Source organism: Strix uralensis, chromosome 3 (genome assembly GCF_047716275.1).
Source record: "Strix uralensis isolate ZFMK-TIS-50842 chromosome 3, bStrUra1, whole genome shotgun sequence".
NCBI lineage: Eukaryota > Metazoa > Chordata > Aves > Strigiformes > Strigidae > Strix > Strix uralensis.
Window position 1 is genome coordinate 68,847,405 of NC_133974.1, and position 24,204 is coordinate 68,871,608.

Here is a 24,204-nt window from a genome sequence, read left to right on the forward strand (position 1 = left end):
TTTTTGGCAAGTGGAGTGCAATACATAAACTTTGCAGAAGCTGTTTGTTTCTCCAACTTCTGTTGTAGGATTTCAGAACCTATTTATGTTATGGCTTAAAAATTATTCTCAAAAGTATTGAACTGTTTAGACTAAAGATTATGCTACTGGTCACCTGATAGTGCTTTGTAATTTCGAAAGAGTGGTCCTCGCTATATGTCTTTTATACATATAGTTAGAGGTGTATCATGCTTTACATGTATTTATATATGAAGCACTGCTGAAAGAAAAAGAAACACATTCCTCCCAGCATTTGCTGCCCATTAATTCATTAAAAGAAAATCTTCTTCTTCCAGAAGGTGGTTCACCCAGGAATTACCCTGTTCTATACTACAGGGGTTCCCAGGCTGTCACATCTGTACCCCTATCAAGCCATATACAACAGCGTGCTATAAAATTTTACACATTTCACAGAGCTGAGCACTTCCATCACTGTTGATCATATCTAGAAAATGAAATTGGGGAATCTCTTGCTTCTCGCATTCAGAGCTTGATTACAAGTCCACAAGAGTCTTTTAAAGAATTTCAGTATATTCAAGGACATGCTCTCAGCGCATAAAGTTTCATGGAATTTTTTATAAAGCCCACTGCTTAATTGTCTTCACTGGGGAAAACATTTCAGAGGGAACAGAAAGTAAAGTTGGCAGTTTTTGTATAGATCTGATTCATATATGGTTAGCTCTGTCCATGTCATGTGTCTTGAGTTGTTTTATTCAAACAAAAATAAAATTAGATTCCACTTTTATAATAGTCTTCCTTTAAAGACAGTTCACAATAATTGGAAAGTCAAGGTTAACTGACAATAAAGTTCCTGCGTAGGCAACATAATTTCAGTATGGTTCCTCAAGGAGTTGTTTTGGAAAGATCCACCCTTCCCAAATGCTTCAATTAACTAAAGTTTAAGAAGAAATTCAAGATTGTATTATCCATTATAAATCCATCTGTCAACTAAGATCTCACAAAGGCTTATATATGGATGCAAAGATTTTATTGCCTTTGAGCTAACAGTATCAACTGCCTGATAAGCAGAGCACTTCTGCTAATATTTGGAGAATAAACCTTGACTGCTGGGCTTATCCCCTATCACTGAAGCAAACTGAAAGATTCTGCAGGCTTTCGTTGACTTAACTGGGAATTAAATCAGAACCTGTGCCAAAAGTAAAATGCAAGTAATTCCCCAACATTAAAATAGTGAAACTGCATTGTTAGTGGAGGTGTTGATTTGTGTGGTTTTTATCACTTAAATGTCATAATTGGAGGTTACTGGGATGAGCAGTTTTGCCACCACCACAAATCAAAGGCATCAAGGACTGTCAGTAAGTTTAGCACTCACTGAATCTCATCTATTGTGCGGGAAAAAAGATCTGTGTGTAGTGTTTAAGAATTACATAGATCCAGTCTCTGCCTTGCCAGTGCCTTGGTCACCAGCGTAGTGCACCGCTCAGAGTTTACTGAAACTCCAGAATGACAAAGGATGAACTGTAACTGTTAAGGAACAGCATGTAATTGAGGGAAGTTTGGTAATTACGTTATAGTCATGAAAGGTGCTAAGTTTAGGTTACAGTTGTTAACACATTTTCATGATTGATTGCATAAAATCAGATTCTACCTGCCTCATTACTAAACAATTTGTAATGCACAGGGAAGGGTAGACTGAGCAGTTGTGTCTGCCTTTGCATTCAGAAGGCTCTTTTAAAAGACCGATGTAAAAAGGTGCTTAAATAAAATTAATTTGCCACCTGCAAAAGATTTCTTACCAGGCTGACCAAATTCTTGTCAACCTAATGAGAGGCTGAAACTCTTGATTGCAAAGCCAGCCTTGTTGCAAATGTTGCTGCACAGGAAAATAATTGCACCTTTTGTCATGAAAAATATGAGCTCCAGAGTTCAGGGAAACAGTGCACAGTTTTGCACTGAGGTCATTTTGTGTGCATGCTCATTAAGGAAAGGAATTGCACCAGAATGTGGGAGTGTAGAGAGTAAAAATTCGAAGCTCTTACGTCTGCAAAAAAACAGGGCAGTATGTATGCCACAGTGACTTACCATGTACAGACACCATACTGAAATCATTCTAAAAATGTTAAGGATGAAAATTAGTTTTACTGAAGATCACAGTCACTAGAAGTTGTCCGTCAGCTCTCCCCAGACTGATTAGTCAACTATTATCCTCGAGCATGTACAGGAATGCCTGCTGAACCCGTGCTTTATTCAGGCTCCAGTTCAGCAAGACTCAGTATATGCACAGGGTTAAATGAGTATTGTAGTTTCTCTGAGTTCTGGAGGATGCTGGTTTCAAGGAGGGTCCCAACAAACAGTTCAGGTACGTGCTTTAGGCAAGGAATTACTGCAAATCTGAGGAGGGTCTTGCAGATCCCAGTCTCCCTCTGGGTCAGTTCCATTTGCTGTTCAGCAGTGAAATTGCACTGCGAGAAACAGTGTTGTGTCTGTGGAGAAAGAAACAATTGAATAATCACATTCGATTTGGGAAACAAGAATAGAGGAAAATCTGCCTCATACAGAGGCAGATGTAACAGGACAGTACAGGGATTGTAGAATTATATATTTATAAATCTAATTTTTTAGGAGTGTTTTAAGGTGTTTATAAGAAATCCCTCTGATGCTGGGAAGTAATGATGGACCCTTGGGCTTCCTTTCCTACCCTTTTGGTTTCAGGTGTCTATCCTGAGCCTGATCCTGACGGACTGAAATACATACAAGTTTCAGAGTAAGGTGAGGGCCTCTCTAATGCTGTGTTCAGGCTGCACAAAGCAGAAGTCCTGTGGAAATAATAGAAATATTGACTTTTAAAAAGCATGTTGGCATAATTTTCAGTTCCTCATTTTTTTCATTAACAACATGGATTTATTTTTACACTGTCGTGGGCTGGTAGCAGTGGGAGCTGGGGCTGGACCACGAGTATTTGTTTTTCTCCGAAGTGTTGTCTTTGCTCACCTGAATGTGTCACTACTCCCATAGAAATGCAGTACTTAATGCAACTCGAGTGTTTACACAGCACTGTTGTAAAGCAGGCAGTAAATTACTTCCTTTATGGACAGACCTGTGGGTACATTCTGATCACTGCTGTATTAACTGAATATTAATGATTAATGAAAAAAAGACATGAAGAATAATAAACCCGATTTGTTATGCTGTTAGGATAATATGATGTTTACTGGCTGCTGTAGACAGGCCCTTTCCGTCCTGCGTGTACTGCCCTGTACACGTGCTCCAGTGAAGGTCCCTGTGCATCTCACAGGAGTCCGTTCCCTGCCCAGAACACCTGGAACAATCTCACCTTGTTTTTTTATTAACTGTGTTACACAGACCAAAACTCATAATCCCATAAGGCTCGGCCTTTGTTGTAGGGCCTGGATGGGCAATTCCAAGTAACCCTTACCTGATAAACCTTCTTCCTGGTTGCCGGCTGTCATTTGATGAGAGAGTGTTTCAGGCAAATTCAGGATGAGCCACACCTTACTGCGAACAACAGGGATTGCTCCACTCCTTGCTCCATTGTGCTCTCCTCTTCCCCCTTGCCTGGGGGAAAAACCAGGACTATTGGTGCAGCTGCCTCCCCAGTTCCCAGCTGGGCTGAGGAGTGAGGGCTCAGAAGGGAGCAGGGAGAGTGGAGAGGAGCTGAACCACAGGTGGCTTGAAGGGCACAGTTGACGGGCTGTGAGAGGAAACAGAGCAGGCACTGGGTAAACAAGTATTGGAAAAGCAGCTTTGGGTTGGAAGATGCAAAAGGAATTGCTGAGTGGAGCAGAGCAGAGAGGCTTTTGAGGGCTCTAGGAAGCAGCCCATGGGTGCTGGAAATCTCGTGTAGATAACAATCCTAGAAGGAGGAGTAAAGGAGATACTTCAGTAATTCAAGGAATAGGTTCATATTTACCCTCTCTCTCCTTGTGTGACGTGAGCCAAATCTGGATGACCTCCCTCATTTGAACAGTGCCACCAAACACCATCCCACTAGTCTTCTCAAAGGTGTGAGTCTGTGCATATCAAAGCCAGATGTCATTAATATGTGTATAGAATACATAACTGAGAATGTGTATAAGGTTACAGAATACATTGCAAAAAACCACAACAGAAACCTGAGAATCATCATGTTAAAGATCAGATTAAAAGGAATCCATTATTTTAAAGAATTTCTCCTCTGTCTCTTTCCAGGACAAACACCACGCATAGGCATTTAGCTTGAGTTGAAAACAGGGCAACTGTTCTGACCAGGACCACTTCAACTTCCCTGAATTACCTCAGATTCTTGTAATTGCTGAACCATTGATTTGTTCCATTCACATCATCTCAAGTTTTCTAAAGAACATAGAACTCACCTCTTCCACCTCTACTCATGTTTAAATGCACAAGAAATCAGGTAATAGCACCATGGCTAAAAGTAGCAGAATCAGACTGATGAACTCTATTTCCAGACTGGCACGCACAAACTCTTAATCTAACGTTTGATAAGGCCCATAAACAGCTGGATTGTTGCGATCCTATGATCTGTCTGACAGAATCAGCCTGATTCTGACCTCACACAAGTGCAAAAGAATTTCTGACTTTGTCCCTGTATGCTGCGTGCAGGTCTTTGGATAATACTTAAACCATGAACACAGTTCAAGGTTATCATTTCACATTAACAAGGGCTGGCTGAGAGAGTAATCTAAAGTAACCAATTAAGAATTACAATGGGAGCCTGTCGTAGTGAAGTCATGGAATTTTCTCCTCTAAACCTCTTGGTTACAGGCCTGGTCCCACCGTCTTGACTCTGAAGGTCTTTGACATTGGGGCAGGATTGCAAGCTTGAGTCCTGTGGGAAGGGGCTCACTTACAAGCATCACTAGTTTGCACTGAAACACCCTGCAGCTTTCATTCTCTACAAGCAGGGTTTCACTGCAGCTGAGTTTCCCGTAAATGGGTACCACAGAATTAATTACTGGGTCTAAAAATGTTTCAGTTACCTTTTCCCTAATGTTCTGAGATTGCTTACAGGATACGAGCTTGAATCCATCTGGGCACTGGATATGTGGCATTGCATTTCTTCTCAAGGGAGGAATAACCAGGTTACCAGAAGAACAAGAAAATAACCTAAATTCACATTCCAATCCTGCAATGTACGTGCCAGTGCAAGTTTTGCTGTTTTGGGGCTTTTTTAAGGATATACATTACAGAAATAAATTGTTTAATCACATGTAGTTGCTGCAATTGTTCTTCCCATGCTTTAAAATTTAAACAAAAATGTTATACCTGAAGTTAAAAGACTCAATCTCAGAATTTTACAGCCATGGTAAAAATCTGTGGTTAGAGATTTTAGAGCCAGGAGAGACAATTTTGATTATCTGCTTTGTCTAACACGAAACTCGGGTTGTCAGTCAGGAATTCCAGTAACTTTTGCTTAGGGCTTTGTTTGAGTTAGATTGTCCTGCTGGAATTTAACACCTGCAAAAGCAAACAAAACTTTTTCTTACTTCTTATTTAAGCCATTATTTACTCACGGTTGCTGTGTGGTGGCATTTGAAACACAATACTTAATTGCTGCTTGAAGCACTGAAAAAAAGATCATTTCAAATACTACACATTGGCAACTGTGGGGAAAATGGCGGCCATAATCTCACTTGAAACAACACCACCATTTCGTAGGTCCTTAGCACTGCACTAATGATATTTCATGCTGCATTTTAAGGCAATTCATTTAAAGGGTTTTTTTTTTGTTACATTCCTTTTTTTTTTTTAAATAAGGGTGCAGACTGAACTCTGAGACAAGAAAGAACTTTGTGCAAGAGTCTGTGCTGTTATCTAAAGAATATTGTTTCTTATCTCTCTGGATTCATACAGCATGGCTAAAGCCGCTACAGTGATGAGTGAGCAGTTATTTCAGGCGACAGGGGTGAAGGGTATTGAGAGCAATGCAGGGAAGGAGCACATATAGATATCAGGAAAGATATAATACAGTAGAAAATTATTCCCTGCTGTGACATTGCTCACTTATGGGACAGCCTCCTAAAGGGATCCAGAGAGTTCCCATCAATTTGAACACAACTGGAAAAAATGCTGTGTTGCTGGAGATGGTTGCACTTGGAGAGAAATAGTGGGGGTGAAGTGCTTTCGTTAGTCCTGCCCACATTGCTTTCTACAAGCACCTTAGGTGCAGCTCTCCAGGATGCCCCCGAACCCTCCTCCCAGGCACATCTGCATTGTGGAGGGGCCCTGCCCGTGAGACCAGTGGCTTTCTTTGCAAGCACGTCCAGCTGTTACTCCACCCCGTGAATCAGCTGCACATGCACACCCTGTTTTGTTGTCATCTCTAGGGCCCTTCTGGCATTTTCCTGCTTCACAGTAGTATCAGGCAGGTGAAGGGAAGCAAGGCCAGCGGCCAGGAGTCCCAGTTTTCCCACTCTGTGCTGCTGTCCGGCCTGGCAGAGCTGCCACAGAGGGCTGGGCAGGGAAACTGTCCTGCCGGCCTGGCCTGCCATGTCTGCATGGAGAGGGTAGAGCCCTTCTCGCAGGCTTTCATAAACAGCCCTCAAAGATCAGTTGCCCAGCGGACGGTAGGCAAGAAGCCGCTCATGGCCCTGGGCCCAGAGCACTCGCCCACTGAACTAAGGCCGTGTCTGGGGTGACTGTGCTTCAACATGCTGTGTCAAGAACAGGCCATGTTACCCGGTATGGCCTACTGTGAAACCCTTATTGTAACAACATCCCAAGCGCTCACAGCATTTGGCCTTAAAACTGAACTCTGCAAAAGAAGGCCATAGCTGATGTTGTACTTTCACCCCACTCTCCATCTGCCCTGGCAGGTGGACCACAGTCAGGGAGAACAACACAGGGCAACTCACTTTCTTGTCAGAAAATGCCACATGTAACAACGTAGCATGCCTTAGGGACAACATGGTTCACTCCTGTCTACAAGATGTTTGTGCTCCTGGTCTCTCTCAGATCCAGGATCGAGCTGGAGCTGGCTTTGTAGTTAATCCAAGGCAAGTCTATGAAGGTCTCTAATGGACATAGGTTTGTGCTAAGCCACCCAAAGCAAAGTCTGTAAGGCCAAATGACATAGTTGGGAAAAACAGACAAACTTCTTGGATACAGAAACTCTACTTCATGTCTGATTGTTGCAATGACAGTGTTTTTAGCACTCCAATATAATTAAACATACTGAACAATTAGCTCATGAACCACTAGCTCCGGAGTCACCAGGTCCTCACCCTCAAGTGATACCAGGTGGAGGGACACAACACCCTGCTTCTGGAGTCCAGCAGCACCTCACCCTTCTCCTCCCACACTGTAAGCGCTTGAAGGTCAAAACAGAGCAGTGGACCAACAAATCTGGCTCCAAAGGTGGTGCTAGCAATTGCTGAGAGGTCATGCAGATGAAACCATGGCACAGAAGGTGATCATAAGGTTACACGTTACAGATTTTCCACCTTCATGTTACATCTGTCTTGTATTAAAAGAGAACAAAGAATTCATCATGCCACCTTTAAAAGATAATCAGCTTATTAAGTAAGTGAAACACTGAGCTAAGCCATGTTCTGCCTAGGAGCAAATCCTGGTGTGAAATCCTGGTTACAACTGAGGCAGCACTTCAGCTCTATTTTGAAGGCTCAAGTGATACTTAGTACCTAGGTCCTGAGTTACCTGATGCGAACAGGTGAAATTCACCTGCTATTTTAAAGGTAGCATAATGATATTATTTTCCAAAGTGTTTTGAGGAGTTGCTAGCCAACATGCTACAAGACTCGGTGTTTATCTTTTGTGTCATGAGTCAGAAGTAATTACTTCACAAACTAGGTGTGTCATTGGGAAGCACTGAAAACTCCCTTTGTTTCAGGTTGCTTGCATGCCTCAGTGTAGCAGGTGAGCAGTAATCAACCCGATCCCCTTCTCCTCCAGCGAGGCCTCACAGAAGTTATTTGGTTTGGTAGCCTCTTTGTTTTTGAGTTACTGGCTTTAAGGCAGCTGGGGCTGATTAGATAAAGTGACTGTGTATCTGCAGCCTTGACATAAAATGGATTTAGTTTGTCCTTAGTGTTTAGCAGGGTTGTTGAAAACTAATTAAGGATATATGTAGCCATTTGTAAATTGTGTATGAGCTGTTTGCTATGAAACACAAATAGCTTTTTCTCATGAATGAATATTTAATTGAGGTACAGTTTCAGGTAAACCCTTGCAAAATATCAGAGTTAAAATTCAGGTCTGGTGAAAGCAGGCAGTGTTCTGCTTTGTTTAGCAATGTCACCCTGCTTATACCTGCCTTGTATTTGGTATTAACGTCTTTATCAGTGCCCACCTCTTTTCAGCATTATTGTGTTATCACAGAGCAAACAGAGGATTTCCCAAGAGATAGGTGGATTCTTGTACTTCAGACTCCAGCTTAGTGTCTTACTCATGATATACTAAGGTCAAAATTACTCTCCTTCCTCTGGGAGAGAAGTCTCCATTGTATATTCTCTCCTAATTCAGCACTGGGAGTTCTCTGTGCAACCTGCACTGCAGTTGGGCAGCTGCAGCCTGAGTGGAGGCAGAAGTAACTTTAGCTCCTAATGGCACTTGGAAATATTCTTGTCTGCAGCAGAAGCAAGTGATGCAGAGTAGGAGAGCTAATATACAGACCAGTAATAAACAGCAGCCCAAATATTACATATTTTCTGTTTCTTTTGCTATTGGATGCAGCTTTTAAGGTTAACCAGCCTTACACTACAACATAAACCTGATCTTTAATGTTTAAAGGGGGAGAGGCCTTGTCATGTAGAGCACTTAAATGAGGCTAGGCAAAATATGTGAAGATAATCTGAAAGAGACAGTCCTGAGTGGAAAAATAGGGTAGAGTGGTATCTGGGACCTTCTGAACTTTACCTAGTAACCTCTGCATCAAGCAATTCTTTCTGTTTCAATTAGGAAAAAATATGAGAAAATGGTCTTTTGATAGCTGGCACCAAACTGTACAGTAATGCACAGCTTATGTTACTGACTTAGTGAGGCAAGAGCCATGCTAAATGTTTTATCTTGGCTGAGTATTTAACTGCATTGCAGATAGTGCATCTTCTGAAATTGAGTGAGAAATACAAGTACCAGTCAATTCCAACAACTTTCACAACTTATACTGAAAGAGCACTTGGCTGTGGAGAGAACTGGACAGGAAGTAGAATCACTGTCATTCAGTCTTGAGACTGGGGTTTAAGGCCTTTTACAGGCTTGATTTGAGAATCACCAGGCAAAACTCAACAGCTTAGTTTATGCTGAAAGTCAAACAACATGGTCCTGATCTTAAAAGGTCAGCATCGTGTCACAGGAAAAGAAAATGTACTCTCTGTCCATTAATTGTACATGGAACTCTGCACTCTTATTTCAGCCCCGAAATTCTGAATTTTGCCACACTTAGTTAAGTTGAAATAGCTTATTATTTGTATTTTTGAATGCTTACAGCCTCTTTCCCACAGTGAGGGTGATATAAATGTCAGCAGTATATATAATTATAAAACAGCTTGGAGTGAAAAAACTCCTGTATATAGACTGATGAATTATTTGTCCCTCTATCAACCAGTAGGCATTTATTTCACCTCCACTTTCCTTACTACTCACACCTGCTCTAAGCACACATCTGTGCTCCATTTGTGAAGCACATGATCTAGGTTAACAGTATTTGACCTGCTGTTTTTGTCAACACTGTCTTTATACTTCTCTGGTTTGATGTTAAAAAAAAAAAACAAAAACAAAACTAAAGAGCTGGTCCCCATAGAAGGAGTTCAGATGTGCAATGGGTATTTGCAGTATATGGCACTCAGCTCTGCTTTTAATCAGATTCCAAATAAAAAAGCACAAAGGAAGATATCAAAGTGGAATAAAGATTACTTAACCAGGGGAACTCCCTTCCTCTTTCCTTTCTTATCATACACATTAAGATCACTATTTCATTTTGAGACGTAAAAGCTGTGTTGCCCCTAGTTTCCATTTGCTTTGAGTCTTGGACAAACATGGCTGGATTTGCATGTGTGGCATAATCTTCACAAATTCAGTATGTCAGGAACTTAATTCGTCATTTTACATATTTTTAAACAATGCTTTGTGACATGATTGTTCTTATTCAGTAGATTCAGAAAACTCTCAGTGCTTTTTCTATTTGTTTATTTTTGTCGGTAAGATCAATAATTCATTGTGGATTTCAGTTACAGAGATGATTACCATAGATTTTCCTTCCCTGACCACATGCATGTTTAAACCTGCCTTTACTTTGAGTAATATTTTATCTATATTTTACCTATCGCTAAGTCTTGCCTTCCTGATGCATTGTAAGTGATTTCTCAGTCTCAGTGTACTCAAAATGTAAATGCCAAATTACATTTTGTTTCAGTCCAAAAGAAGATTTTATTGAGCTCCTTCCATCACTCCCTGTGAAAGTTTCCTGTGGAAGAGTGAAGAATGTGTTACTAGAGTTGTTACTAAGACAACTCTCATGGGAACTGAAAGCAAACTGGCCTTGGGACTTTTCAGAATTTTTGCTGAGGAGAAGAAACATATTCATAATCTTCCTTTAAGCTTTTCTCTCCTTTTATGATGGGTAAGAACAAACCAGATAAAAGCCTGAAGTATTGTCTGCCTTTTTCCTTCTTACCACATTTTAAAATAATCCTTCATAAACTTCATTATATATATATTTCTTCATAACCTAGCATGTTTCCAATAGGGCTTCATGATGATCAAACAGAGGGTCAGGTAATCCCAAGGAATACTTGGGAATGCAGCTGGAAAATAAAATGAATGCAAAGATAAGGGTCTTCCAGTAACCACTAGCTTGTTTAATGAGGTTTATTTCCAGGCCTGAACCCACCTAACCATCTGTTAGTACAAAAAAACCACTTGTGGGAACCCACACTTACTGGAAAAAAACATTGACTGAACTTGGCAGCAGCTTCTCATTTAGGAACAACCGAAAATGAGGCACAAGCTTTGCGCTCTTTTACCTCGTATATCCCCTTCAAAAGAAATCCAGAGGATGTCAACAGTGCTTTTGTCAATAGATGCTGGTGCACTGTGACCTGAATTCATCAGGTTTTCAATAAGCTCAGCATGGGTAGTGGGGAAGCAGCTCGTGGAACTAGAACTCTCCATGCCCTTGGTCACTCTTCCTGAAGTCTGACATTTCAGGAATTATAATGCCAAAATTTCAGAAACTACAATGGGGAATAAGCCGCCTATGCAGTCATGCACAATGAAAAGGAAGCTATTGTCAATAATACTGTATGGTTCTTTTTCCTCCTACATCTCTGCCAATTGACAAAGAAAATCACCTTTTTGACTGTCCTAGATGAGAGCAAATCTCATTAAATCTAAACAACACGTCTCAGAATATGGCATCCTTTCTTTTAACTACTATACTGAATGTTCTTTCTTTTACCTGCTATTCTACATGCACAGTCGGTGAGTTGTCAAGAGGACAGAGTTAGTTACTATAGATTTCCAGTTAGTAAAAAATCCCCGAAGTAAAACTGCAAACAAACCAGCAGAGATGCTGCAAAAGTCTTCCAGCTATGCCCTGCCAAACCTGGATGAAGCTTTCTATATGGAGAAAGGCAGTTCAGGTCTGCCTCTTGTTGAGATTATTGATTTTGTGTGAGAAACCAAGAACAGTGTTTTCAGGGCACAAGATTCCATGTTTCGCAGTTCCAGGATGATCTGGTTTAGGATGTTTTATGTTGACTAAAAATTGTCTGGCACCAAGCCTGTTAAGCTAAAGCCGCTTTATAGCGATAGGAGTTGCTTGAGAAAATTCTGGCAGATACTGGAATTCATAAATGTTTTACATCAAGTTGCAATGTTGTTACAGATTAAAGAAGAACAGGAAAATTAAATGGGTCTTCTCTTTAAAACAGGGAAGGCAGGCTAGATGAGGATGACATAGTTTGGTTAGGGGTCAGTAAGGTACAGGAACTGTTACAGAGAAGAAAACAGAAACTGGGTTCTGCTACTGACCTGCTGAGCAATTGAGATCCTTTCATCACCTCCTCTGCCTTAGTAATTCCTGTAAATTGTTAGTAATGCTATCCTCTTAATAAAGCAGGCTAAGAATAAGTGCTGGATCAGAGCAAATCTTAATCCTGTAACTTAAAGGCTTCATTTTGATTTGGGTCTTATGCTTAATTGTGAGGTCTGACTGAAGATGCTGTAACTACAAGTGGCTATAAAAGCTCTCTCTTGCTTAGCTAATGCCTAAATCTAGAAGTAAACAAGTTCCATAGATTTTTCATGTGAAAATTTTCCCAGCTTCTACATTTGTATCTGGCTTTTTCATATTTGTATTTCTGCACCAGGCTGTCTTGATGGGGGTTGATTGCTTTGCGCCCATTTCATGCCCGCTCCAGTATTCCCTCACCCAGACTCCAAAGGGGAGTCAGTCTGTAAGCATTCTTAGATGCTACTTATCAGTACTATACACGGTGCCTATGCTCCAAAAATCCAATATGCTGACTCTCAGGACACTCTCAGGAAAACCAGGGAACCGAGGGCTTTCACCCACCCCTCTGGAGGAGAGGATAGCTAGATTTGTTTGCATCTGCAAAGGATGAGTAGGCTTCTGTATAAAAGCGAAGAAGGGGCTGGCATTACATACCTTCCCATCTTTCTGGGGAGGAGGTGGGGAGAGAAATATAAAGGAAGGAGCTCAGGACCCAGCTGTAGAAGAGAGTTTCGTACTGTCACAAAGACACCTTGTTACCCCGCCTAACCGAGTGTTTAATAAGGCACCGTGCTCTGCAGGCAAGAGGGTTTGAAAACACATGTAGCAGAAGGCGAAAGCCCGAGAAGGAGGCAAAGGGTCTAACCGATACTCCAAGGTGGCAGTTGTTCTGGTTCCTTCCACAGAAGACAATTCTTCCTGTGTAAGCTCAATATGTTCATGGTGGTTGGTTTTGGGTGGAGTGGTGTTGAGTAAGCTGGTAGTTATGGATACCATTGATGTATCTGCCTTTCCCCATGTATTGCAGGTGATTGTGGGAGAATGGCACAAGGTTATGTGCTGTGGCAAACAGGAACCTAAAGATTGTATGTTGCCACATTTAATTATTAGTCACCTAAATTCCTTTTGCCTCTAGGTCTAAATCAGGGGTTTAAGCCTGAATATATAACTAACATATGGAAACAAATACTTACCTGACTGATTCAAGACATTGAAGGGATTATGATCTATTAAATGAGGCATCACTCCGACATGGAATCACTCCAACATGGAGCCTCAGGGTGATGGTCTCTGAGCCCACATTTGGGCTACGGACAGGAAAGGATTTTGGGAATGGAAATCTCCCAGGATGGAAATGGGCTTCCCATTAGATCTGTGCAATACCCCATTTCTAGGGTATGCAGACACACACACTTGTTTTGGCTTTCCTCTTTCCAAACACAGTTCAGATCCGGATTTTAAGACTAGGGAATGAAAATCTCTTATCTCTATCCTTTTTCACCCACAAAAAAATCCACAAATGCCACTTCAGGTTCTGAGAGAGAGCTGCAAAAGCCGGGTTCTTACAGCACGCCTTACTTGGAACAGTTGTTCCTTGTGTTTGGCAGCCTGTCCAAAATACTGTGATAATCTGGTCTGGTCTATCTCCAGTATGAACCTACTGAGTAAGGCATGAATCCCAGCATAAATTTATTGCTTAAGAGAAGAGCATAGAAAGTCTCCTCACAAATCATATTTTGTTAAATTAACCTGATCCAAGTACATCTCAGTGGAATTGTTTCATCTGAAAACGAAGGCCCTACCTGTTTCTCAAAGATCCTATGTTTGATCCCATGGCCCTTTTCTTGGAAGCTGTTCAGCTTGGACTACTCTCACCTGCTGTTGCAAGCTGCCACCCCTATGGCTCTGTTTCAACGGTAAAGCCTCCTCTAATCCCTGAGGATCATGCAACAGGAAAGGAATATAACCGTGAAATCTCTCAGCCTCTGACTTGGCTCCCTTCCCCTTTCTCTCACAGACCTGACACAGTAATGATTATTTTAATGTGACACTTACCCATTGCTGCCTAGTGGACTCTGTGAGGGAAGACACCATTTGGATCTCCTGCAATGCAGGACCTGTATTGTTAGGGCTGTCCTTTTTGGTACCATCCCTTGATATTTCCCAGGCCCTCTCCTGCCCTATATACTTTCCATTTAGCAGGCTGTTATTCGCCTTGTTGTATGCCTCCCTGTTCCCATCCTATGCCTTTTCTGACTGAACAGCCAGACACTGCTTGAAGTGGGGCTGTTGCAGACAGCAGCCTGGGTACAGGCTGCACGATTTCCTTCATCTCACAGCTCAGCGACATGCCATTGCTGGCACGGCGGAAGAGCCATGTCCCACAGGCCGTTGCCCATGACTATGTAAACACAATGTGCTCTTGCGCCCAGCCAAGCGAGGAGATGCTGTGGGAGGCCAGCAGCTCCTGCAGAGCTGACAGACACTTTATCTGCAGGAGTGCATTCATGGATGAACAAGGAGAAGGAACAAGAGGCAGAGACACAGACTTTGTCATCTTTGTATGCCTATAAATTGTTAGGCTGCTTGCATGATCTTTTTGGGGGGTTGATGAAAGGATCAGGGCCAACTGAAGTGTACTCTTTGCTTTGTAGTTTCTGAGTTTAGATGGATTTTACAACTTGTCTCTTGCTGCCATTGCTGAAAATGTGCTTTAATGCACAAAGCGATCCTGTGTTTTGTTAAGCGCTCCTATCTGCCGCCTTTGGACTTCAAGGAACACAGCGACCATCACGGCCTGGCCATAAAGCCCAGGAAGCATCATTGCCCACCATTACAAGAAACACTAACTCGTTCCGTAGGCTGGGGGCAGGGGCTGAGCCCACGCCCGGCAGCCCTCCCTCTGACTCCTCTCCTTCCCGAGCCCTCCGCCGCCGTGGGAAACGCCGTCCCCGCCGCCCCGGGCCGGGCCCTGCCCGCTGGGCGCCGTTGGGTCCCCGCCGCGGCTGGCGGCCGGGGCAGGTGCGGGCGTGGCGGCGGCGCTCGCCCCGGCCGCCATGTTGCGGCGGGTGTGAGGGTCTCCCCGCGGGGGGCTCTCGGGTGAGGGGCACGAAGAAGAGGCGGCGCAGGGGTGCCCCCCGCACCTGTTGCCCGACGGTTGGCGGGCGGTGCCGCCCACCTCTCACCCCGCGGGGGCGGCTGAGGGCTCCAGGCCCGGGTACCCCCTGCGCTCCGGTGGGGGGGGGCGGAGCGTGTGGGGGTGTCGAGGCGAGGCCGGCGGGGGTGCCCGGCGGCTGGGCGAGGCCGGTCCCGCGTTCAGAAAGCGCCGGGGGGAGCGGCGGGTAATGGCCGGCGGCGGTGAGTCACCGCCGCGGCCCCACCTGCGTACTTAACTGCCGCCGGGCGGCTGGCGCCGCACTCGTGGGCTGCGCTGCTGCCGTGGCCGGGAGCGGCTCCTTCTTCCTCCTCCTCACAGGACGCTCGGCTGAGGCGAGGCAGCCGCTGCGTGAACGTTTGTCTCGGGAGTAGGAGACGCACCAGCAGCCCTGAAAATGCCGAAGCCGGTAAGCGGGGTACGGGGAGCGGGGGGAGGCGCTCTGCGGGGCCGCTCTGGAGCCCGCCCGGTGCCGGCCGTTAGGGGCTGCCCCGGGGCGGGCACCTCCCGGGGTCGCGGCGTGGGCTTTTGGCGGGGTCCTGCCGCCTCCGTGCGGGCTGAGCCCAAGTCCCTGCCGCGGCCCAACCTGCCCGGGCCGGGGCTTTTCGGCCAGGGCGGCCGCAGGAGTTCCCCGCGGTACCTCCGGCTCACTCAGGCGTTCCAGAAGCACATAAGCGGCGACTAATTTAAGCCGGAGGAGCAACTAAGAGCGGCTTGGTCAAGGCGCTGAGTGCGCCCGCGGAGCGGTGCCGGGCGGGACGGAGCCGCCGCGGGTGGGCTGGAGGGGCGCCGCTCCCCCGCCCCGCCGCCGGGAGCCGGGGAAGGAGCCTCGGGAGCCCTGCTTGAGAGGTGGATTACCGCGTCTTCTGCAATACTCCAGTCCTGGAAACGTACCGACCTCCCGAGCAACTGTTACAAGAAGAGCTTTTGCCACACTCCCTCTTAAAGAGAGATGGCAGGGCTGCCCTGCCTTCCATTTAGTATTTGCACGGCCCATGTATTTATCTGCAGGAGACGTGTATGTGTCTGTAAACATCGGAGAAACTTCTTTTCCCCCTTACTTTGTCATCTAAAAACTAAATGCCAGGGACTCTTAATGAAGTTCTCCACAGTAAGAACTTTACCAGTCATTATCAAAAACCTGGTTTTTCTTTTTGTCTTTTTTTGGGGGTTGTTTTTTTTTTTTTAATTGAACAAATTTGGCTAGCTTTTCCACTCCGACTTCTTTTCCTTTACACCACCACTGCCCCCCGATCTTCTAGTGGGTTTTTGCTTGTTCTGTTTTAAAGTCTGCTACTACCCTGCTAGTTAGAAAGGAGAATTTCCTTGAGGAACCAATTGCCTAGTGCAAAGCTTTGGGCGGTTATTGGAGCAGACACACTTTTGAACTCTGAAGAGCATAATCGGAACAGATTTGTTGCTATCTATTCTCAATAGAGGCAATATTTCTTAAAGTGCAGTGAAGAACTTATGTATTAGCTACATGCTATGAAATGGGAGTAAACAAGCTTATCTTCATGGTAATAAGCAATTGATGTTTTACCATCATAACATCAAAGTTAGTTTAACTTTTTTTTTTTTTGTCAAAAAAGGAGTGCTTAGGTTAATTTACATTGCAGTTTCTGTAAACCTACAAAAAAAAAAAAGTGATTAATTCTTTTAAGAACTGCTAAATCTTCAGTCTCCTGGGTGTATTTCCTCAGTAGGAGGAGATATATTACTGCATATAAAAATGTATGCTGAAAGGACCCTTCTGCATCTGGGGGAGCAAATACATAATTTACAAAGTATGGATATAAAAGGTTGTGTGTGAATGATCTCTCTGACTTATTAGCCCCTTGCTAATTACAGAGTGCTTTCTCGAAATACTCTGGTCAATAATCTGAAATCTGGTTTAGGACTAAGTCGTACTGGAAGCTGTGGATAGGTGTGGAAAAACTCTTTAATCTCTTAAAAAAAAATACAGCAGTGTTCATCCTTTTACGTGGCATGGCTGTGTTCATATTCCCTCATAGATGGTGATTTTTGTATGTTTCTTGACTGACTAGCCAGTGAATACCAAAGGTGGATGGTGTAAACCACCTTCCACTGGGGAAGGACAGTTGTACTGTAGTGATTTCTGAGACGTGACCTACTGGCTGGGATTTATGTAGAAGACTCTCAATAGTTTGTACAACATAAGCACTTTAAAAAAAAAAATAATCTGCTGTTCAGTAGGGCTAACTGCCACCTTACTGTAAACCAAAAAGAGAAATTTTATAGAGGTTATTTTAGCAAAACACACTGTTTGGTCTGACTGCTTCAGACTGAGACTGGATTTGGATCCTTCCCAACTCAACTCATTTGGTCTTAATACAGCTAAAGAGGATTCCGGTCAGTTTGCAGGGAGCAGGGGGAGAGGATGTAAAGGTGTCACTCCAGAGGCAGAACTGTGCTCAGGACAAACGTGACAACAGCCTTTGGCATGCATGAGGAATGATAGCATGAACTCTTGGGATGCACAAGGAAGCAGTTTTAGTTTGATGGCTATTTGACATGGATACTACATATTTATTACGTATGCTTGTTTACATGTGTCTTGTCTGCATGCTGTAAGTAAATATGATGTTGCTTGGCAGACTTTGTGCTGCTATGGGTGAAGTTTGACACACTGGTTATCAGTTGTTTTTACAAGTGGAGATTAAGGTGACAGAAAGCAAAATTTTAGCACCCTCCCAAGTTAAACCTTTATATGAAACTTTTGTTTTAACAAAAATTGCACATGCATACACAAAGCTTACAGATCATGTTTGTAATTTATTCTTTCACAGTAAACAAATAGTAAGTCCATTAACACTAGAGCTTTAATGATTTTGTATTTTAATTGAGTACCAAAGTGAAGTGCTAGAAAGCCAACTGTATTCCACATTCTGTGGTAATGTTTAATCACAATTATTGGATCTGATGCATGTTTACAGTGCTCAGAATAAATTTTAGTAACAGCTCAGAAAATAATTCTGAAATAAATATACTTGTTAATACAGGCAAGTGTTATTTATAATTTAACAGGGACATTTTGCCACGTGTAACAGTTACAAAGTAACGAGATCTCTCTGAGGTAAGCTATAAATATATAACTTGTACCCAGTTCATAAGGGTTTATGGCTGGAGTTCATCAACAGCTCAGATACATAATTGCTATCTAGTCTGTACAGCGGTTCATTAGGCTTCACAGGTGGTGAATCATTACGTCAGGAAATGCAAGAGATGTCATCTTGTCCAAATCTTGCCGTGTTATCTGGAAACAAGTGAAATGCTAAATAAACTTATTTGCCCAGCCTTGCATCTTTTCATAACTGGAGCGTCTGTGCGCTCTCTGTGTTTTTCCTACATGCATGTTACTAGTTTATTTCTGTTTGACTTGCTGAATGGATGTTGTTTTAGCTGAATTGTATCCTTTTGCAAAACAAACCAATCTAATAAATTGTAGCTAGAACAGCATGTCTACGGACTAATGAACCTTACTTACTGAAGGAGGAGGAAATGTGATCTCTGGTCTATAGACCTGTTAATTTGATCTGATCTACCAGCATTCTCTGTTACTTTATTGAAGGTGGATTTTTTTTTTTTTTTGTTTGTTTCCTCTTGGGGAGAAAAAGCTTCACAAGAAATGAAGTCAGCTTTGCAGTAGAACATTTGATGTAGTGTCACACAAGAACTTTTAAAACTTGTGTGCATATATATAAAACTGTGTAAAGAGAGGACAGTAGTAAATGCAGCCTAACAGCTTCTGGTGCTAAAGAAAAAATACAAGTGAAAAATATCCAGAGGCACCATTTTTTAATGCCTTTACTAATGGCCTGTGGTTGGAAAGCTGACCATACTAACAAAATCTGCTAATGCCGTGCTGTTGAGGGGAAGGTGTTACTGATGCAGAGGGCCATCGTATAAAGGGGATTGAAGGACTGGGGTAATAAGGTCCCATTGCAATAGTTAAACTTGGAGGGGTGGGGGAAGAAGGTCCTTCACTGCATAGGTTACAAGGATATGGATTAATCAGTGGTAGTATGACTGTCTTGTTGTCCATGTCATCTGCAATGCATAGGGTTTCTCTAACAGAAAGCATTAATAGAAGGTGCTTGTGAGATCTTTCCTTGAATATAGGTTGCACTTACCTCTGTCCAGGAGAGACAAATTCAAAGCAGAATCTAGAGAAGGGTTTTGGGATGACTAGAGGCAGAAAGCCACCTCACGATAAGAGTGCTTGGCTAGTTTAGCCTGGTAGAATTAAACAAGTTACCTCTTCCTTCACCTGTATAAAATGTAAGGAGGGGTTTAAAAGCCAAAGAGGAGGAAGAACTGCTTTAAGCAGAATTTGTGGTTTAAGAGACTTTTAAACATTAGAGCAGTTATGTGTGTGTGGTGGGGGGTTTTTTCCCCTCCTTGTTTGTCTTATTAGGAGACTATTCCAAGACCTAACATCTCTGAAGATAAAGTTTGACAAGGACACAATTTAATACTGCTGCCTGTAGGAGTGGGCAATTGGAACTGATGACTCAAAAGGTTTTTCCCAGCCCTGTGTTAATAATGTGCTAGTGTGTGCGAAGCATTAAGTGGTTAGACAAGTCCTTCATACCTGTTTGATGTTGAATATACATGAATTCTGAAAAAACAACTTGAAGACAGCATGCAAGTCTTCTGCCAGACCTTTAGCTGTCTGTCATGGCATTAAAATTCAACAAGTTTATGATAAGTCAGTCCAAAGAGATCCAAGTGTAGTGACAGGAATTTATTCTAAATACAAATAATTAATAATAATAATTGTTCCCAGATCTTTCCAATTTATTCTTGACTGTGTATCTTCTAACTGCACAAAGTTTTATCTTTGAGTTCTTCACAGCAGATTGCTATAACTGGACTGAAATAAATATTTTTTTCATATCCTTAAGTGCTTGTAATTAATTAATACTCAACTTATGGGTAGCTATAGATTTAGTCAGGAATAAAATTTTATCCTTTCCTGGTAAGCACCATTTGCAGTACATAAGATGATATGGGGTATGGTGTACTTGATACCAGGAGGTGTATACTCTGGTGCAGAATGGAAACGTAAGGAAGCTTCCATTTGCCAAATATGAGAACTCCCACTCATAGATGCAAAAGGAAGGTGGAGGATTCTATTAATAGTAAATTTAAGGAGTGCTTCACAGATGACAAAAGTTATAAGAGAATGAGCTCACAATTGCGCCGAAAACCTGAATTACCACATGAGCTGAGTAAGCATTTCTGAGGGCAGTTTGTTCTGGGATGTTAGCTTCTGCAGAGAAACCGAGAGAGTTAACTGTTATGTTAGTCACTACTTAAAGAATTTCTTAGCCTTCTTAAAGGGCAGAGGGAGGGAGATAAGCCTTCCTGTTCTTCTCCCTCCCTCTGCCCACGTGAACGTCTTCCTCTGTCCATGAGAAAAAAGCTGTGGTACGTCAGGACTTTTTGAGAATAAGACTTCTTGATGACCACTGAAGATTCCTGCATCAGTGTCGTTCTTGTTTGGCACTCTCTGTCCAAAGAGCTTTATGCACACCGTAAATCCCATAATCGCTCAGTTGACCTTGAAGGAAGGCAATGCTGCCTAAGATCACTGAACCACACTGCACACTGTGTATTTTAGGTGTGTTGTGTGCTTGCTTTGAAGCCTGGTTTCAGCATTAGATAACATTTAGCCTGTGAGCTGAGACATACATTTCTTTGCAGAAGCAACTGAAGTCTCTGGGTTTTACTGAGCAGTGTATGGGATCCTTTCCCCTAGGAAAGGGAGAAAGTTGTTGCTATGTGAGGCTGGAAACAAGGCATAGCTCAGTGTAACAGCTAACCCTATTGCTTCCATATTGCTCATTTGGTCAGATTGAGATTTTTGTCTCTTTCTAGTTCCTACTTCATAGTGGGGAAAAATCACCTGACTTCTCTGCATCTGCTCTCATCTTTGAGAGAGCATGAGTAGCAGCCATGTGCTCAACTGGGACTGATGAGCACCTGGTATACTGTCAGCTGTCAGTTAAAAATCCTGAGTCTAAGAATTAAAAAAGCAGGACTCTCATCTTCTATTTGAGTAAGTAAGAGAAACTGCTTGATGACCATGGACTTGTATTTGGCTACCTACTGTGTAGGCTCAATGGAAGAGGTGCTGGCACAGGCCCTAGGCAAGGTCTGTAGCCTTCTGCTAGCGTTGAGAAGGGAGTACGGAATTGCCCTGTCTGAGAGAAGGTTATTGTGCGCTTGCTTCTCCCTCCCACTTTCATGAGCAAGTGCTCTAGCTGTTGTGTAATACTCAGAGGCATCGCTATCACCATCTCTTCCTCTCTTGATTTTGCATGAAAGCATGCATGTTTGCTGTGGTTGTTCTAACCTCTGTGTGGAATGTGTGCGAGAGGCTCCTCTGGGGATGTGAGTGGATGGACAGCTGGTTGATGAATCTTGAGCAGGCTTATGAAATGGGTCTAGAGTGGCTCAGTTCTGTTAAGAGACCACTGTTCTGCAGATGCATGGAGCAGATCTGTGAGCTGCCTGCTACCTGAAGAAGTAGAGATTAAAGAATCTCACATTTGTACTAGGGTGCCTGAGTTTAGCCTGTGTAGCCCAATAGAGGACTTTGAAGTCTGTACTGTAGGATCTGGGCTTCAGAGTTCTTTGTGGGAACTAAAGTTATTCTTTAACATCTAGCTGAATACACTTTAATTGTGAAAGCTTAGCTTGTTTAACTTTTTGACTTTGTAGAGATAAGTGATTATAGAAAGTTCCTGGTGCATAAAGTATGTGGTGTGAATTGGTGGGTGGATTTGCATAATTGATATTTGGTGATCTCAGTGTGGAAGAGAATAGCTTTCCCCTTTTAAAACTGATACAGCTGTGCAGGCAAATTTTTCAAAGTTGCTTTTCCTGTCCTCACTGTCCTCAGGGTATTCTTTGGGAATCACTGGTGCACATTTGTTTGCCATCACCCTCCTATAGTGAAGGACCTGTGAAGAGTTTCATCTTGGAAGCCCTCAAGCTGTTTTAGGGGTCAGGAAGGGGTATTTTGCTGATCCTCCCAATCACTTTTCATGTATGATCTATAACTTCCCGAGCAATTTCTTTGTGCTTAGGTGACATTCCAAGACTTGCGGTGACCTACCTTTATCTGGGAGCAAATAGTTCCTGTTACATACTGTTCGAAGTACCTTGTTGGGAAGTGTATGTGTTGTAGTGTATTGGATGTAGGTCAGGCTATCTAGCTATCAGAGGTGAGCATATCACATAGTCCCACTCATAAATTTCACAAATGCCATGTGGTACATTCCACCAAAGTCCATAAGGTAAAATGAAAGAGGCTGATTATGGAACAGTTCAAGCAGAAGGGGTAGGGTATCAAATTAATAAATCCCTCTTTGACAAATGAATTTGTATCTAGAATGCAGAATTAACATGCATCATTACTGGGGCTTGTGTGACTTGTTACACAGCTATTTCTCCTTAAGTAAATGGAGTTCATGTTCATTCTGCACTTTGACTTCTATAAGAACATGGCTGGCCTTACTCTAGGTCAGGCAGAAAACCCCTGTAGCCTAATAGTATACCTCTGATGTTGGCCAAAAGCTGATGCCTGCAAAAGAGTATTTCAAAGATATGCACCATTGCTTTCCTCTGAGCTGCTGAGGTATTGGAGGCTGAAAGTTCCTATATAATGAGTTACTAAATGGATTTCTGTGAACTTGTCCGGTGTCCCCTTGAAACCATGTGAACTCCAGCATCCACAGTATGCTTTAACAAAGGCTGTCCTAGATAACCTTCATGTTGTTTGAAAAGTTATCTACAAAACTCCTTGCTACAGCACTGTTAGAAAAACTTTTTTCTGGTTCAGTGTTGATGCCCTGTAGTTACTCTGTTGGTAGAGCAATGAACATGTAGTCCTTGTCCACCCTGTCCATGTAACTCATGAATTTATATGCTCTTATGTCCTAGCCTCAGTTAATTTTCTTCCACACTGAGAAGTCCTAACTAGCTTAGTTGATCCTTGCATGAAAATTATTCCATGCCTTTGAACATCCTTGAGCTTCTTCCAGTTCACATCTGAAGAAGATATTGCTTTGCATCCTGTGATGTCGCCATCGGGGAAGAGTACAGTTGTTGAGGACACTTCTACAGCAGTTGATTCTTGATACCCTTAAACTCTCAGGGCATAATCGTGTGAGAGAGTAAGTCATAGACTCTCTTTGTGTTCATACAGCCCACCTTGCTCCAATATAATGTGCTGCTCTTCCACCTCAGAGGAGCAATCATATTTTGTACTAGTATTGTTCATAGAGGGTCTATTGAAAGTGTTGAGAGCTGTGTCCTGTCAGGCTGTTGCCTGGTCACAGCTGAGTATCTGTCAGACTTTTGACTATTTGGAATGGCTCTGGGTTTTCCATGCACATACCTCTTTAGAAGCTATGCCTTTGCATAAACACTGGAATAAAAGGCACCAGTACTGGTGCTTGGATTCAGGAGCAGCTCTGAGGCTATTATAGCTTTTGTTTAGATTATTCATGCCTTCAGACCCTGCCCCTGTTTGTTGTGACTTGGTACTGTGGAGTTCAGCCTTTGCATAAATTGTTGTGTGCCTGTCGTTTCCAAATGAGAAAGCCAAGCAGAGATACGAAATGGTGTTTGTGTTCTGGATCAAGTCTGTAAGATACTCATTTTTTTATTTTCCCTTGCGGGGATTGCAGAAGGATAATACTTTATGTAGCTGATTCACGTAAATATTGGAGATGTTAAATTGTTTAAAAGACTCTGAAATTGTAATGGAACTTGAGGTCTTAAACCTTTATAATATCTGAACTTGGCCCCATGCTGATCTTTCTGATGGAAGACCACAAAAGATGATCTGATTTGTTCTGGACTCTGAGTGACTTCTTGAAATAAAGCTTATTTGAGGATTGGTTGTGCGGCTTTAAACTTTGTGTGTAAAGCCTTAGTCTTGCAACTTCATTATGATTAATTAAATGCAACAGCTGTCATTATAAAACAGTCTGTGCATGAAGGAGTTTGATCCAGTGGCCTG

General features: G+C 42.8%; 1 protein-coding gene and 1 long non-coding RNA gene across 5 annotated transcripts in view; one reads left to right on the forward strand and one right to left on the reverse strand.

The window, feature by feature from the left end:
* Positions 1 to 729: 729 nt before the first annotated feature.
* On the reverse strand, positions 730 to 7,399 carry LOC141940919 (uncharacterized). Of its 4 annotated transcripts, none has more exons than XR_012628161.1 (3): positions 4,374 to 7,399; positions 2,699 to 4,031; positions 730 to 2,483 (listed from the first exon to the last, which is right to left on the reverse strand). It is a non-coding gene; the product is annotated as an uncharacterized LOC141940919 (long non-coding RNA). The 4 variants fall into 4 exon arrangements; XR_012628162.1 differs by having other exon boundaries at positions 2,699 to 3,576; positions 3,932 to 7,399; XR_012628160.1 differs by having other exon boundaries at positions 2,699 to 3,712; positions 3,932 to 7,399.
* Positions 7,400 to 15,257: 7,858 nt separating this feature from the next.
* EZR (ezrin) overlaps positions 15,258 to 24,204 on the forward strand; it is a 37,396-nt gene continuing 28,449 nt past the window's right edge. Inside the window, exon 1 of the mRNA XM_074862736.1 lies at positions 15,258 to 15,555. Coding sequence (XP_074718837.1) covers positions 15,544 to 15,555 — 12 coding nt within the window. The 5' untranslated portion in view covers positions 15,258 to 15,543. The remainder of the gene's footprint in view (positions 15,556 to 24,204) is intronic.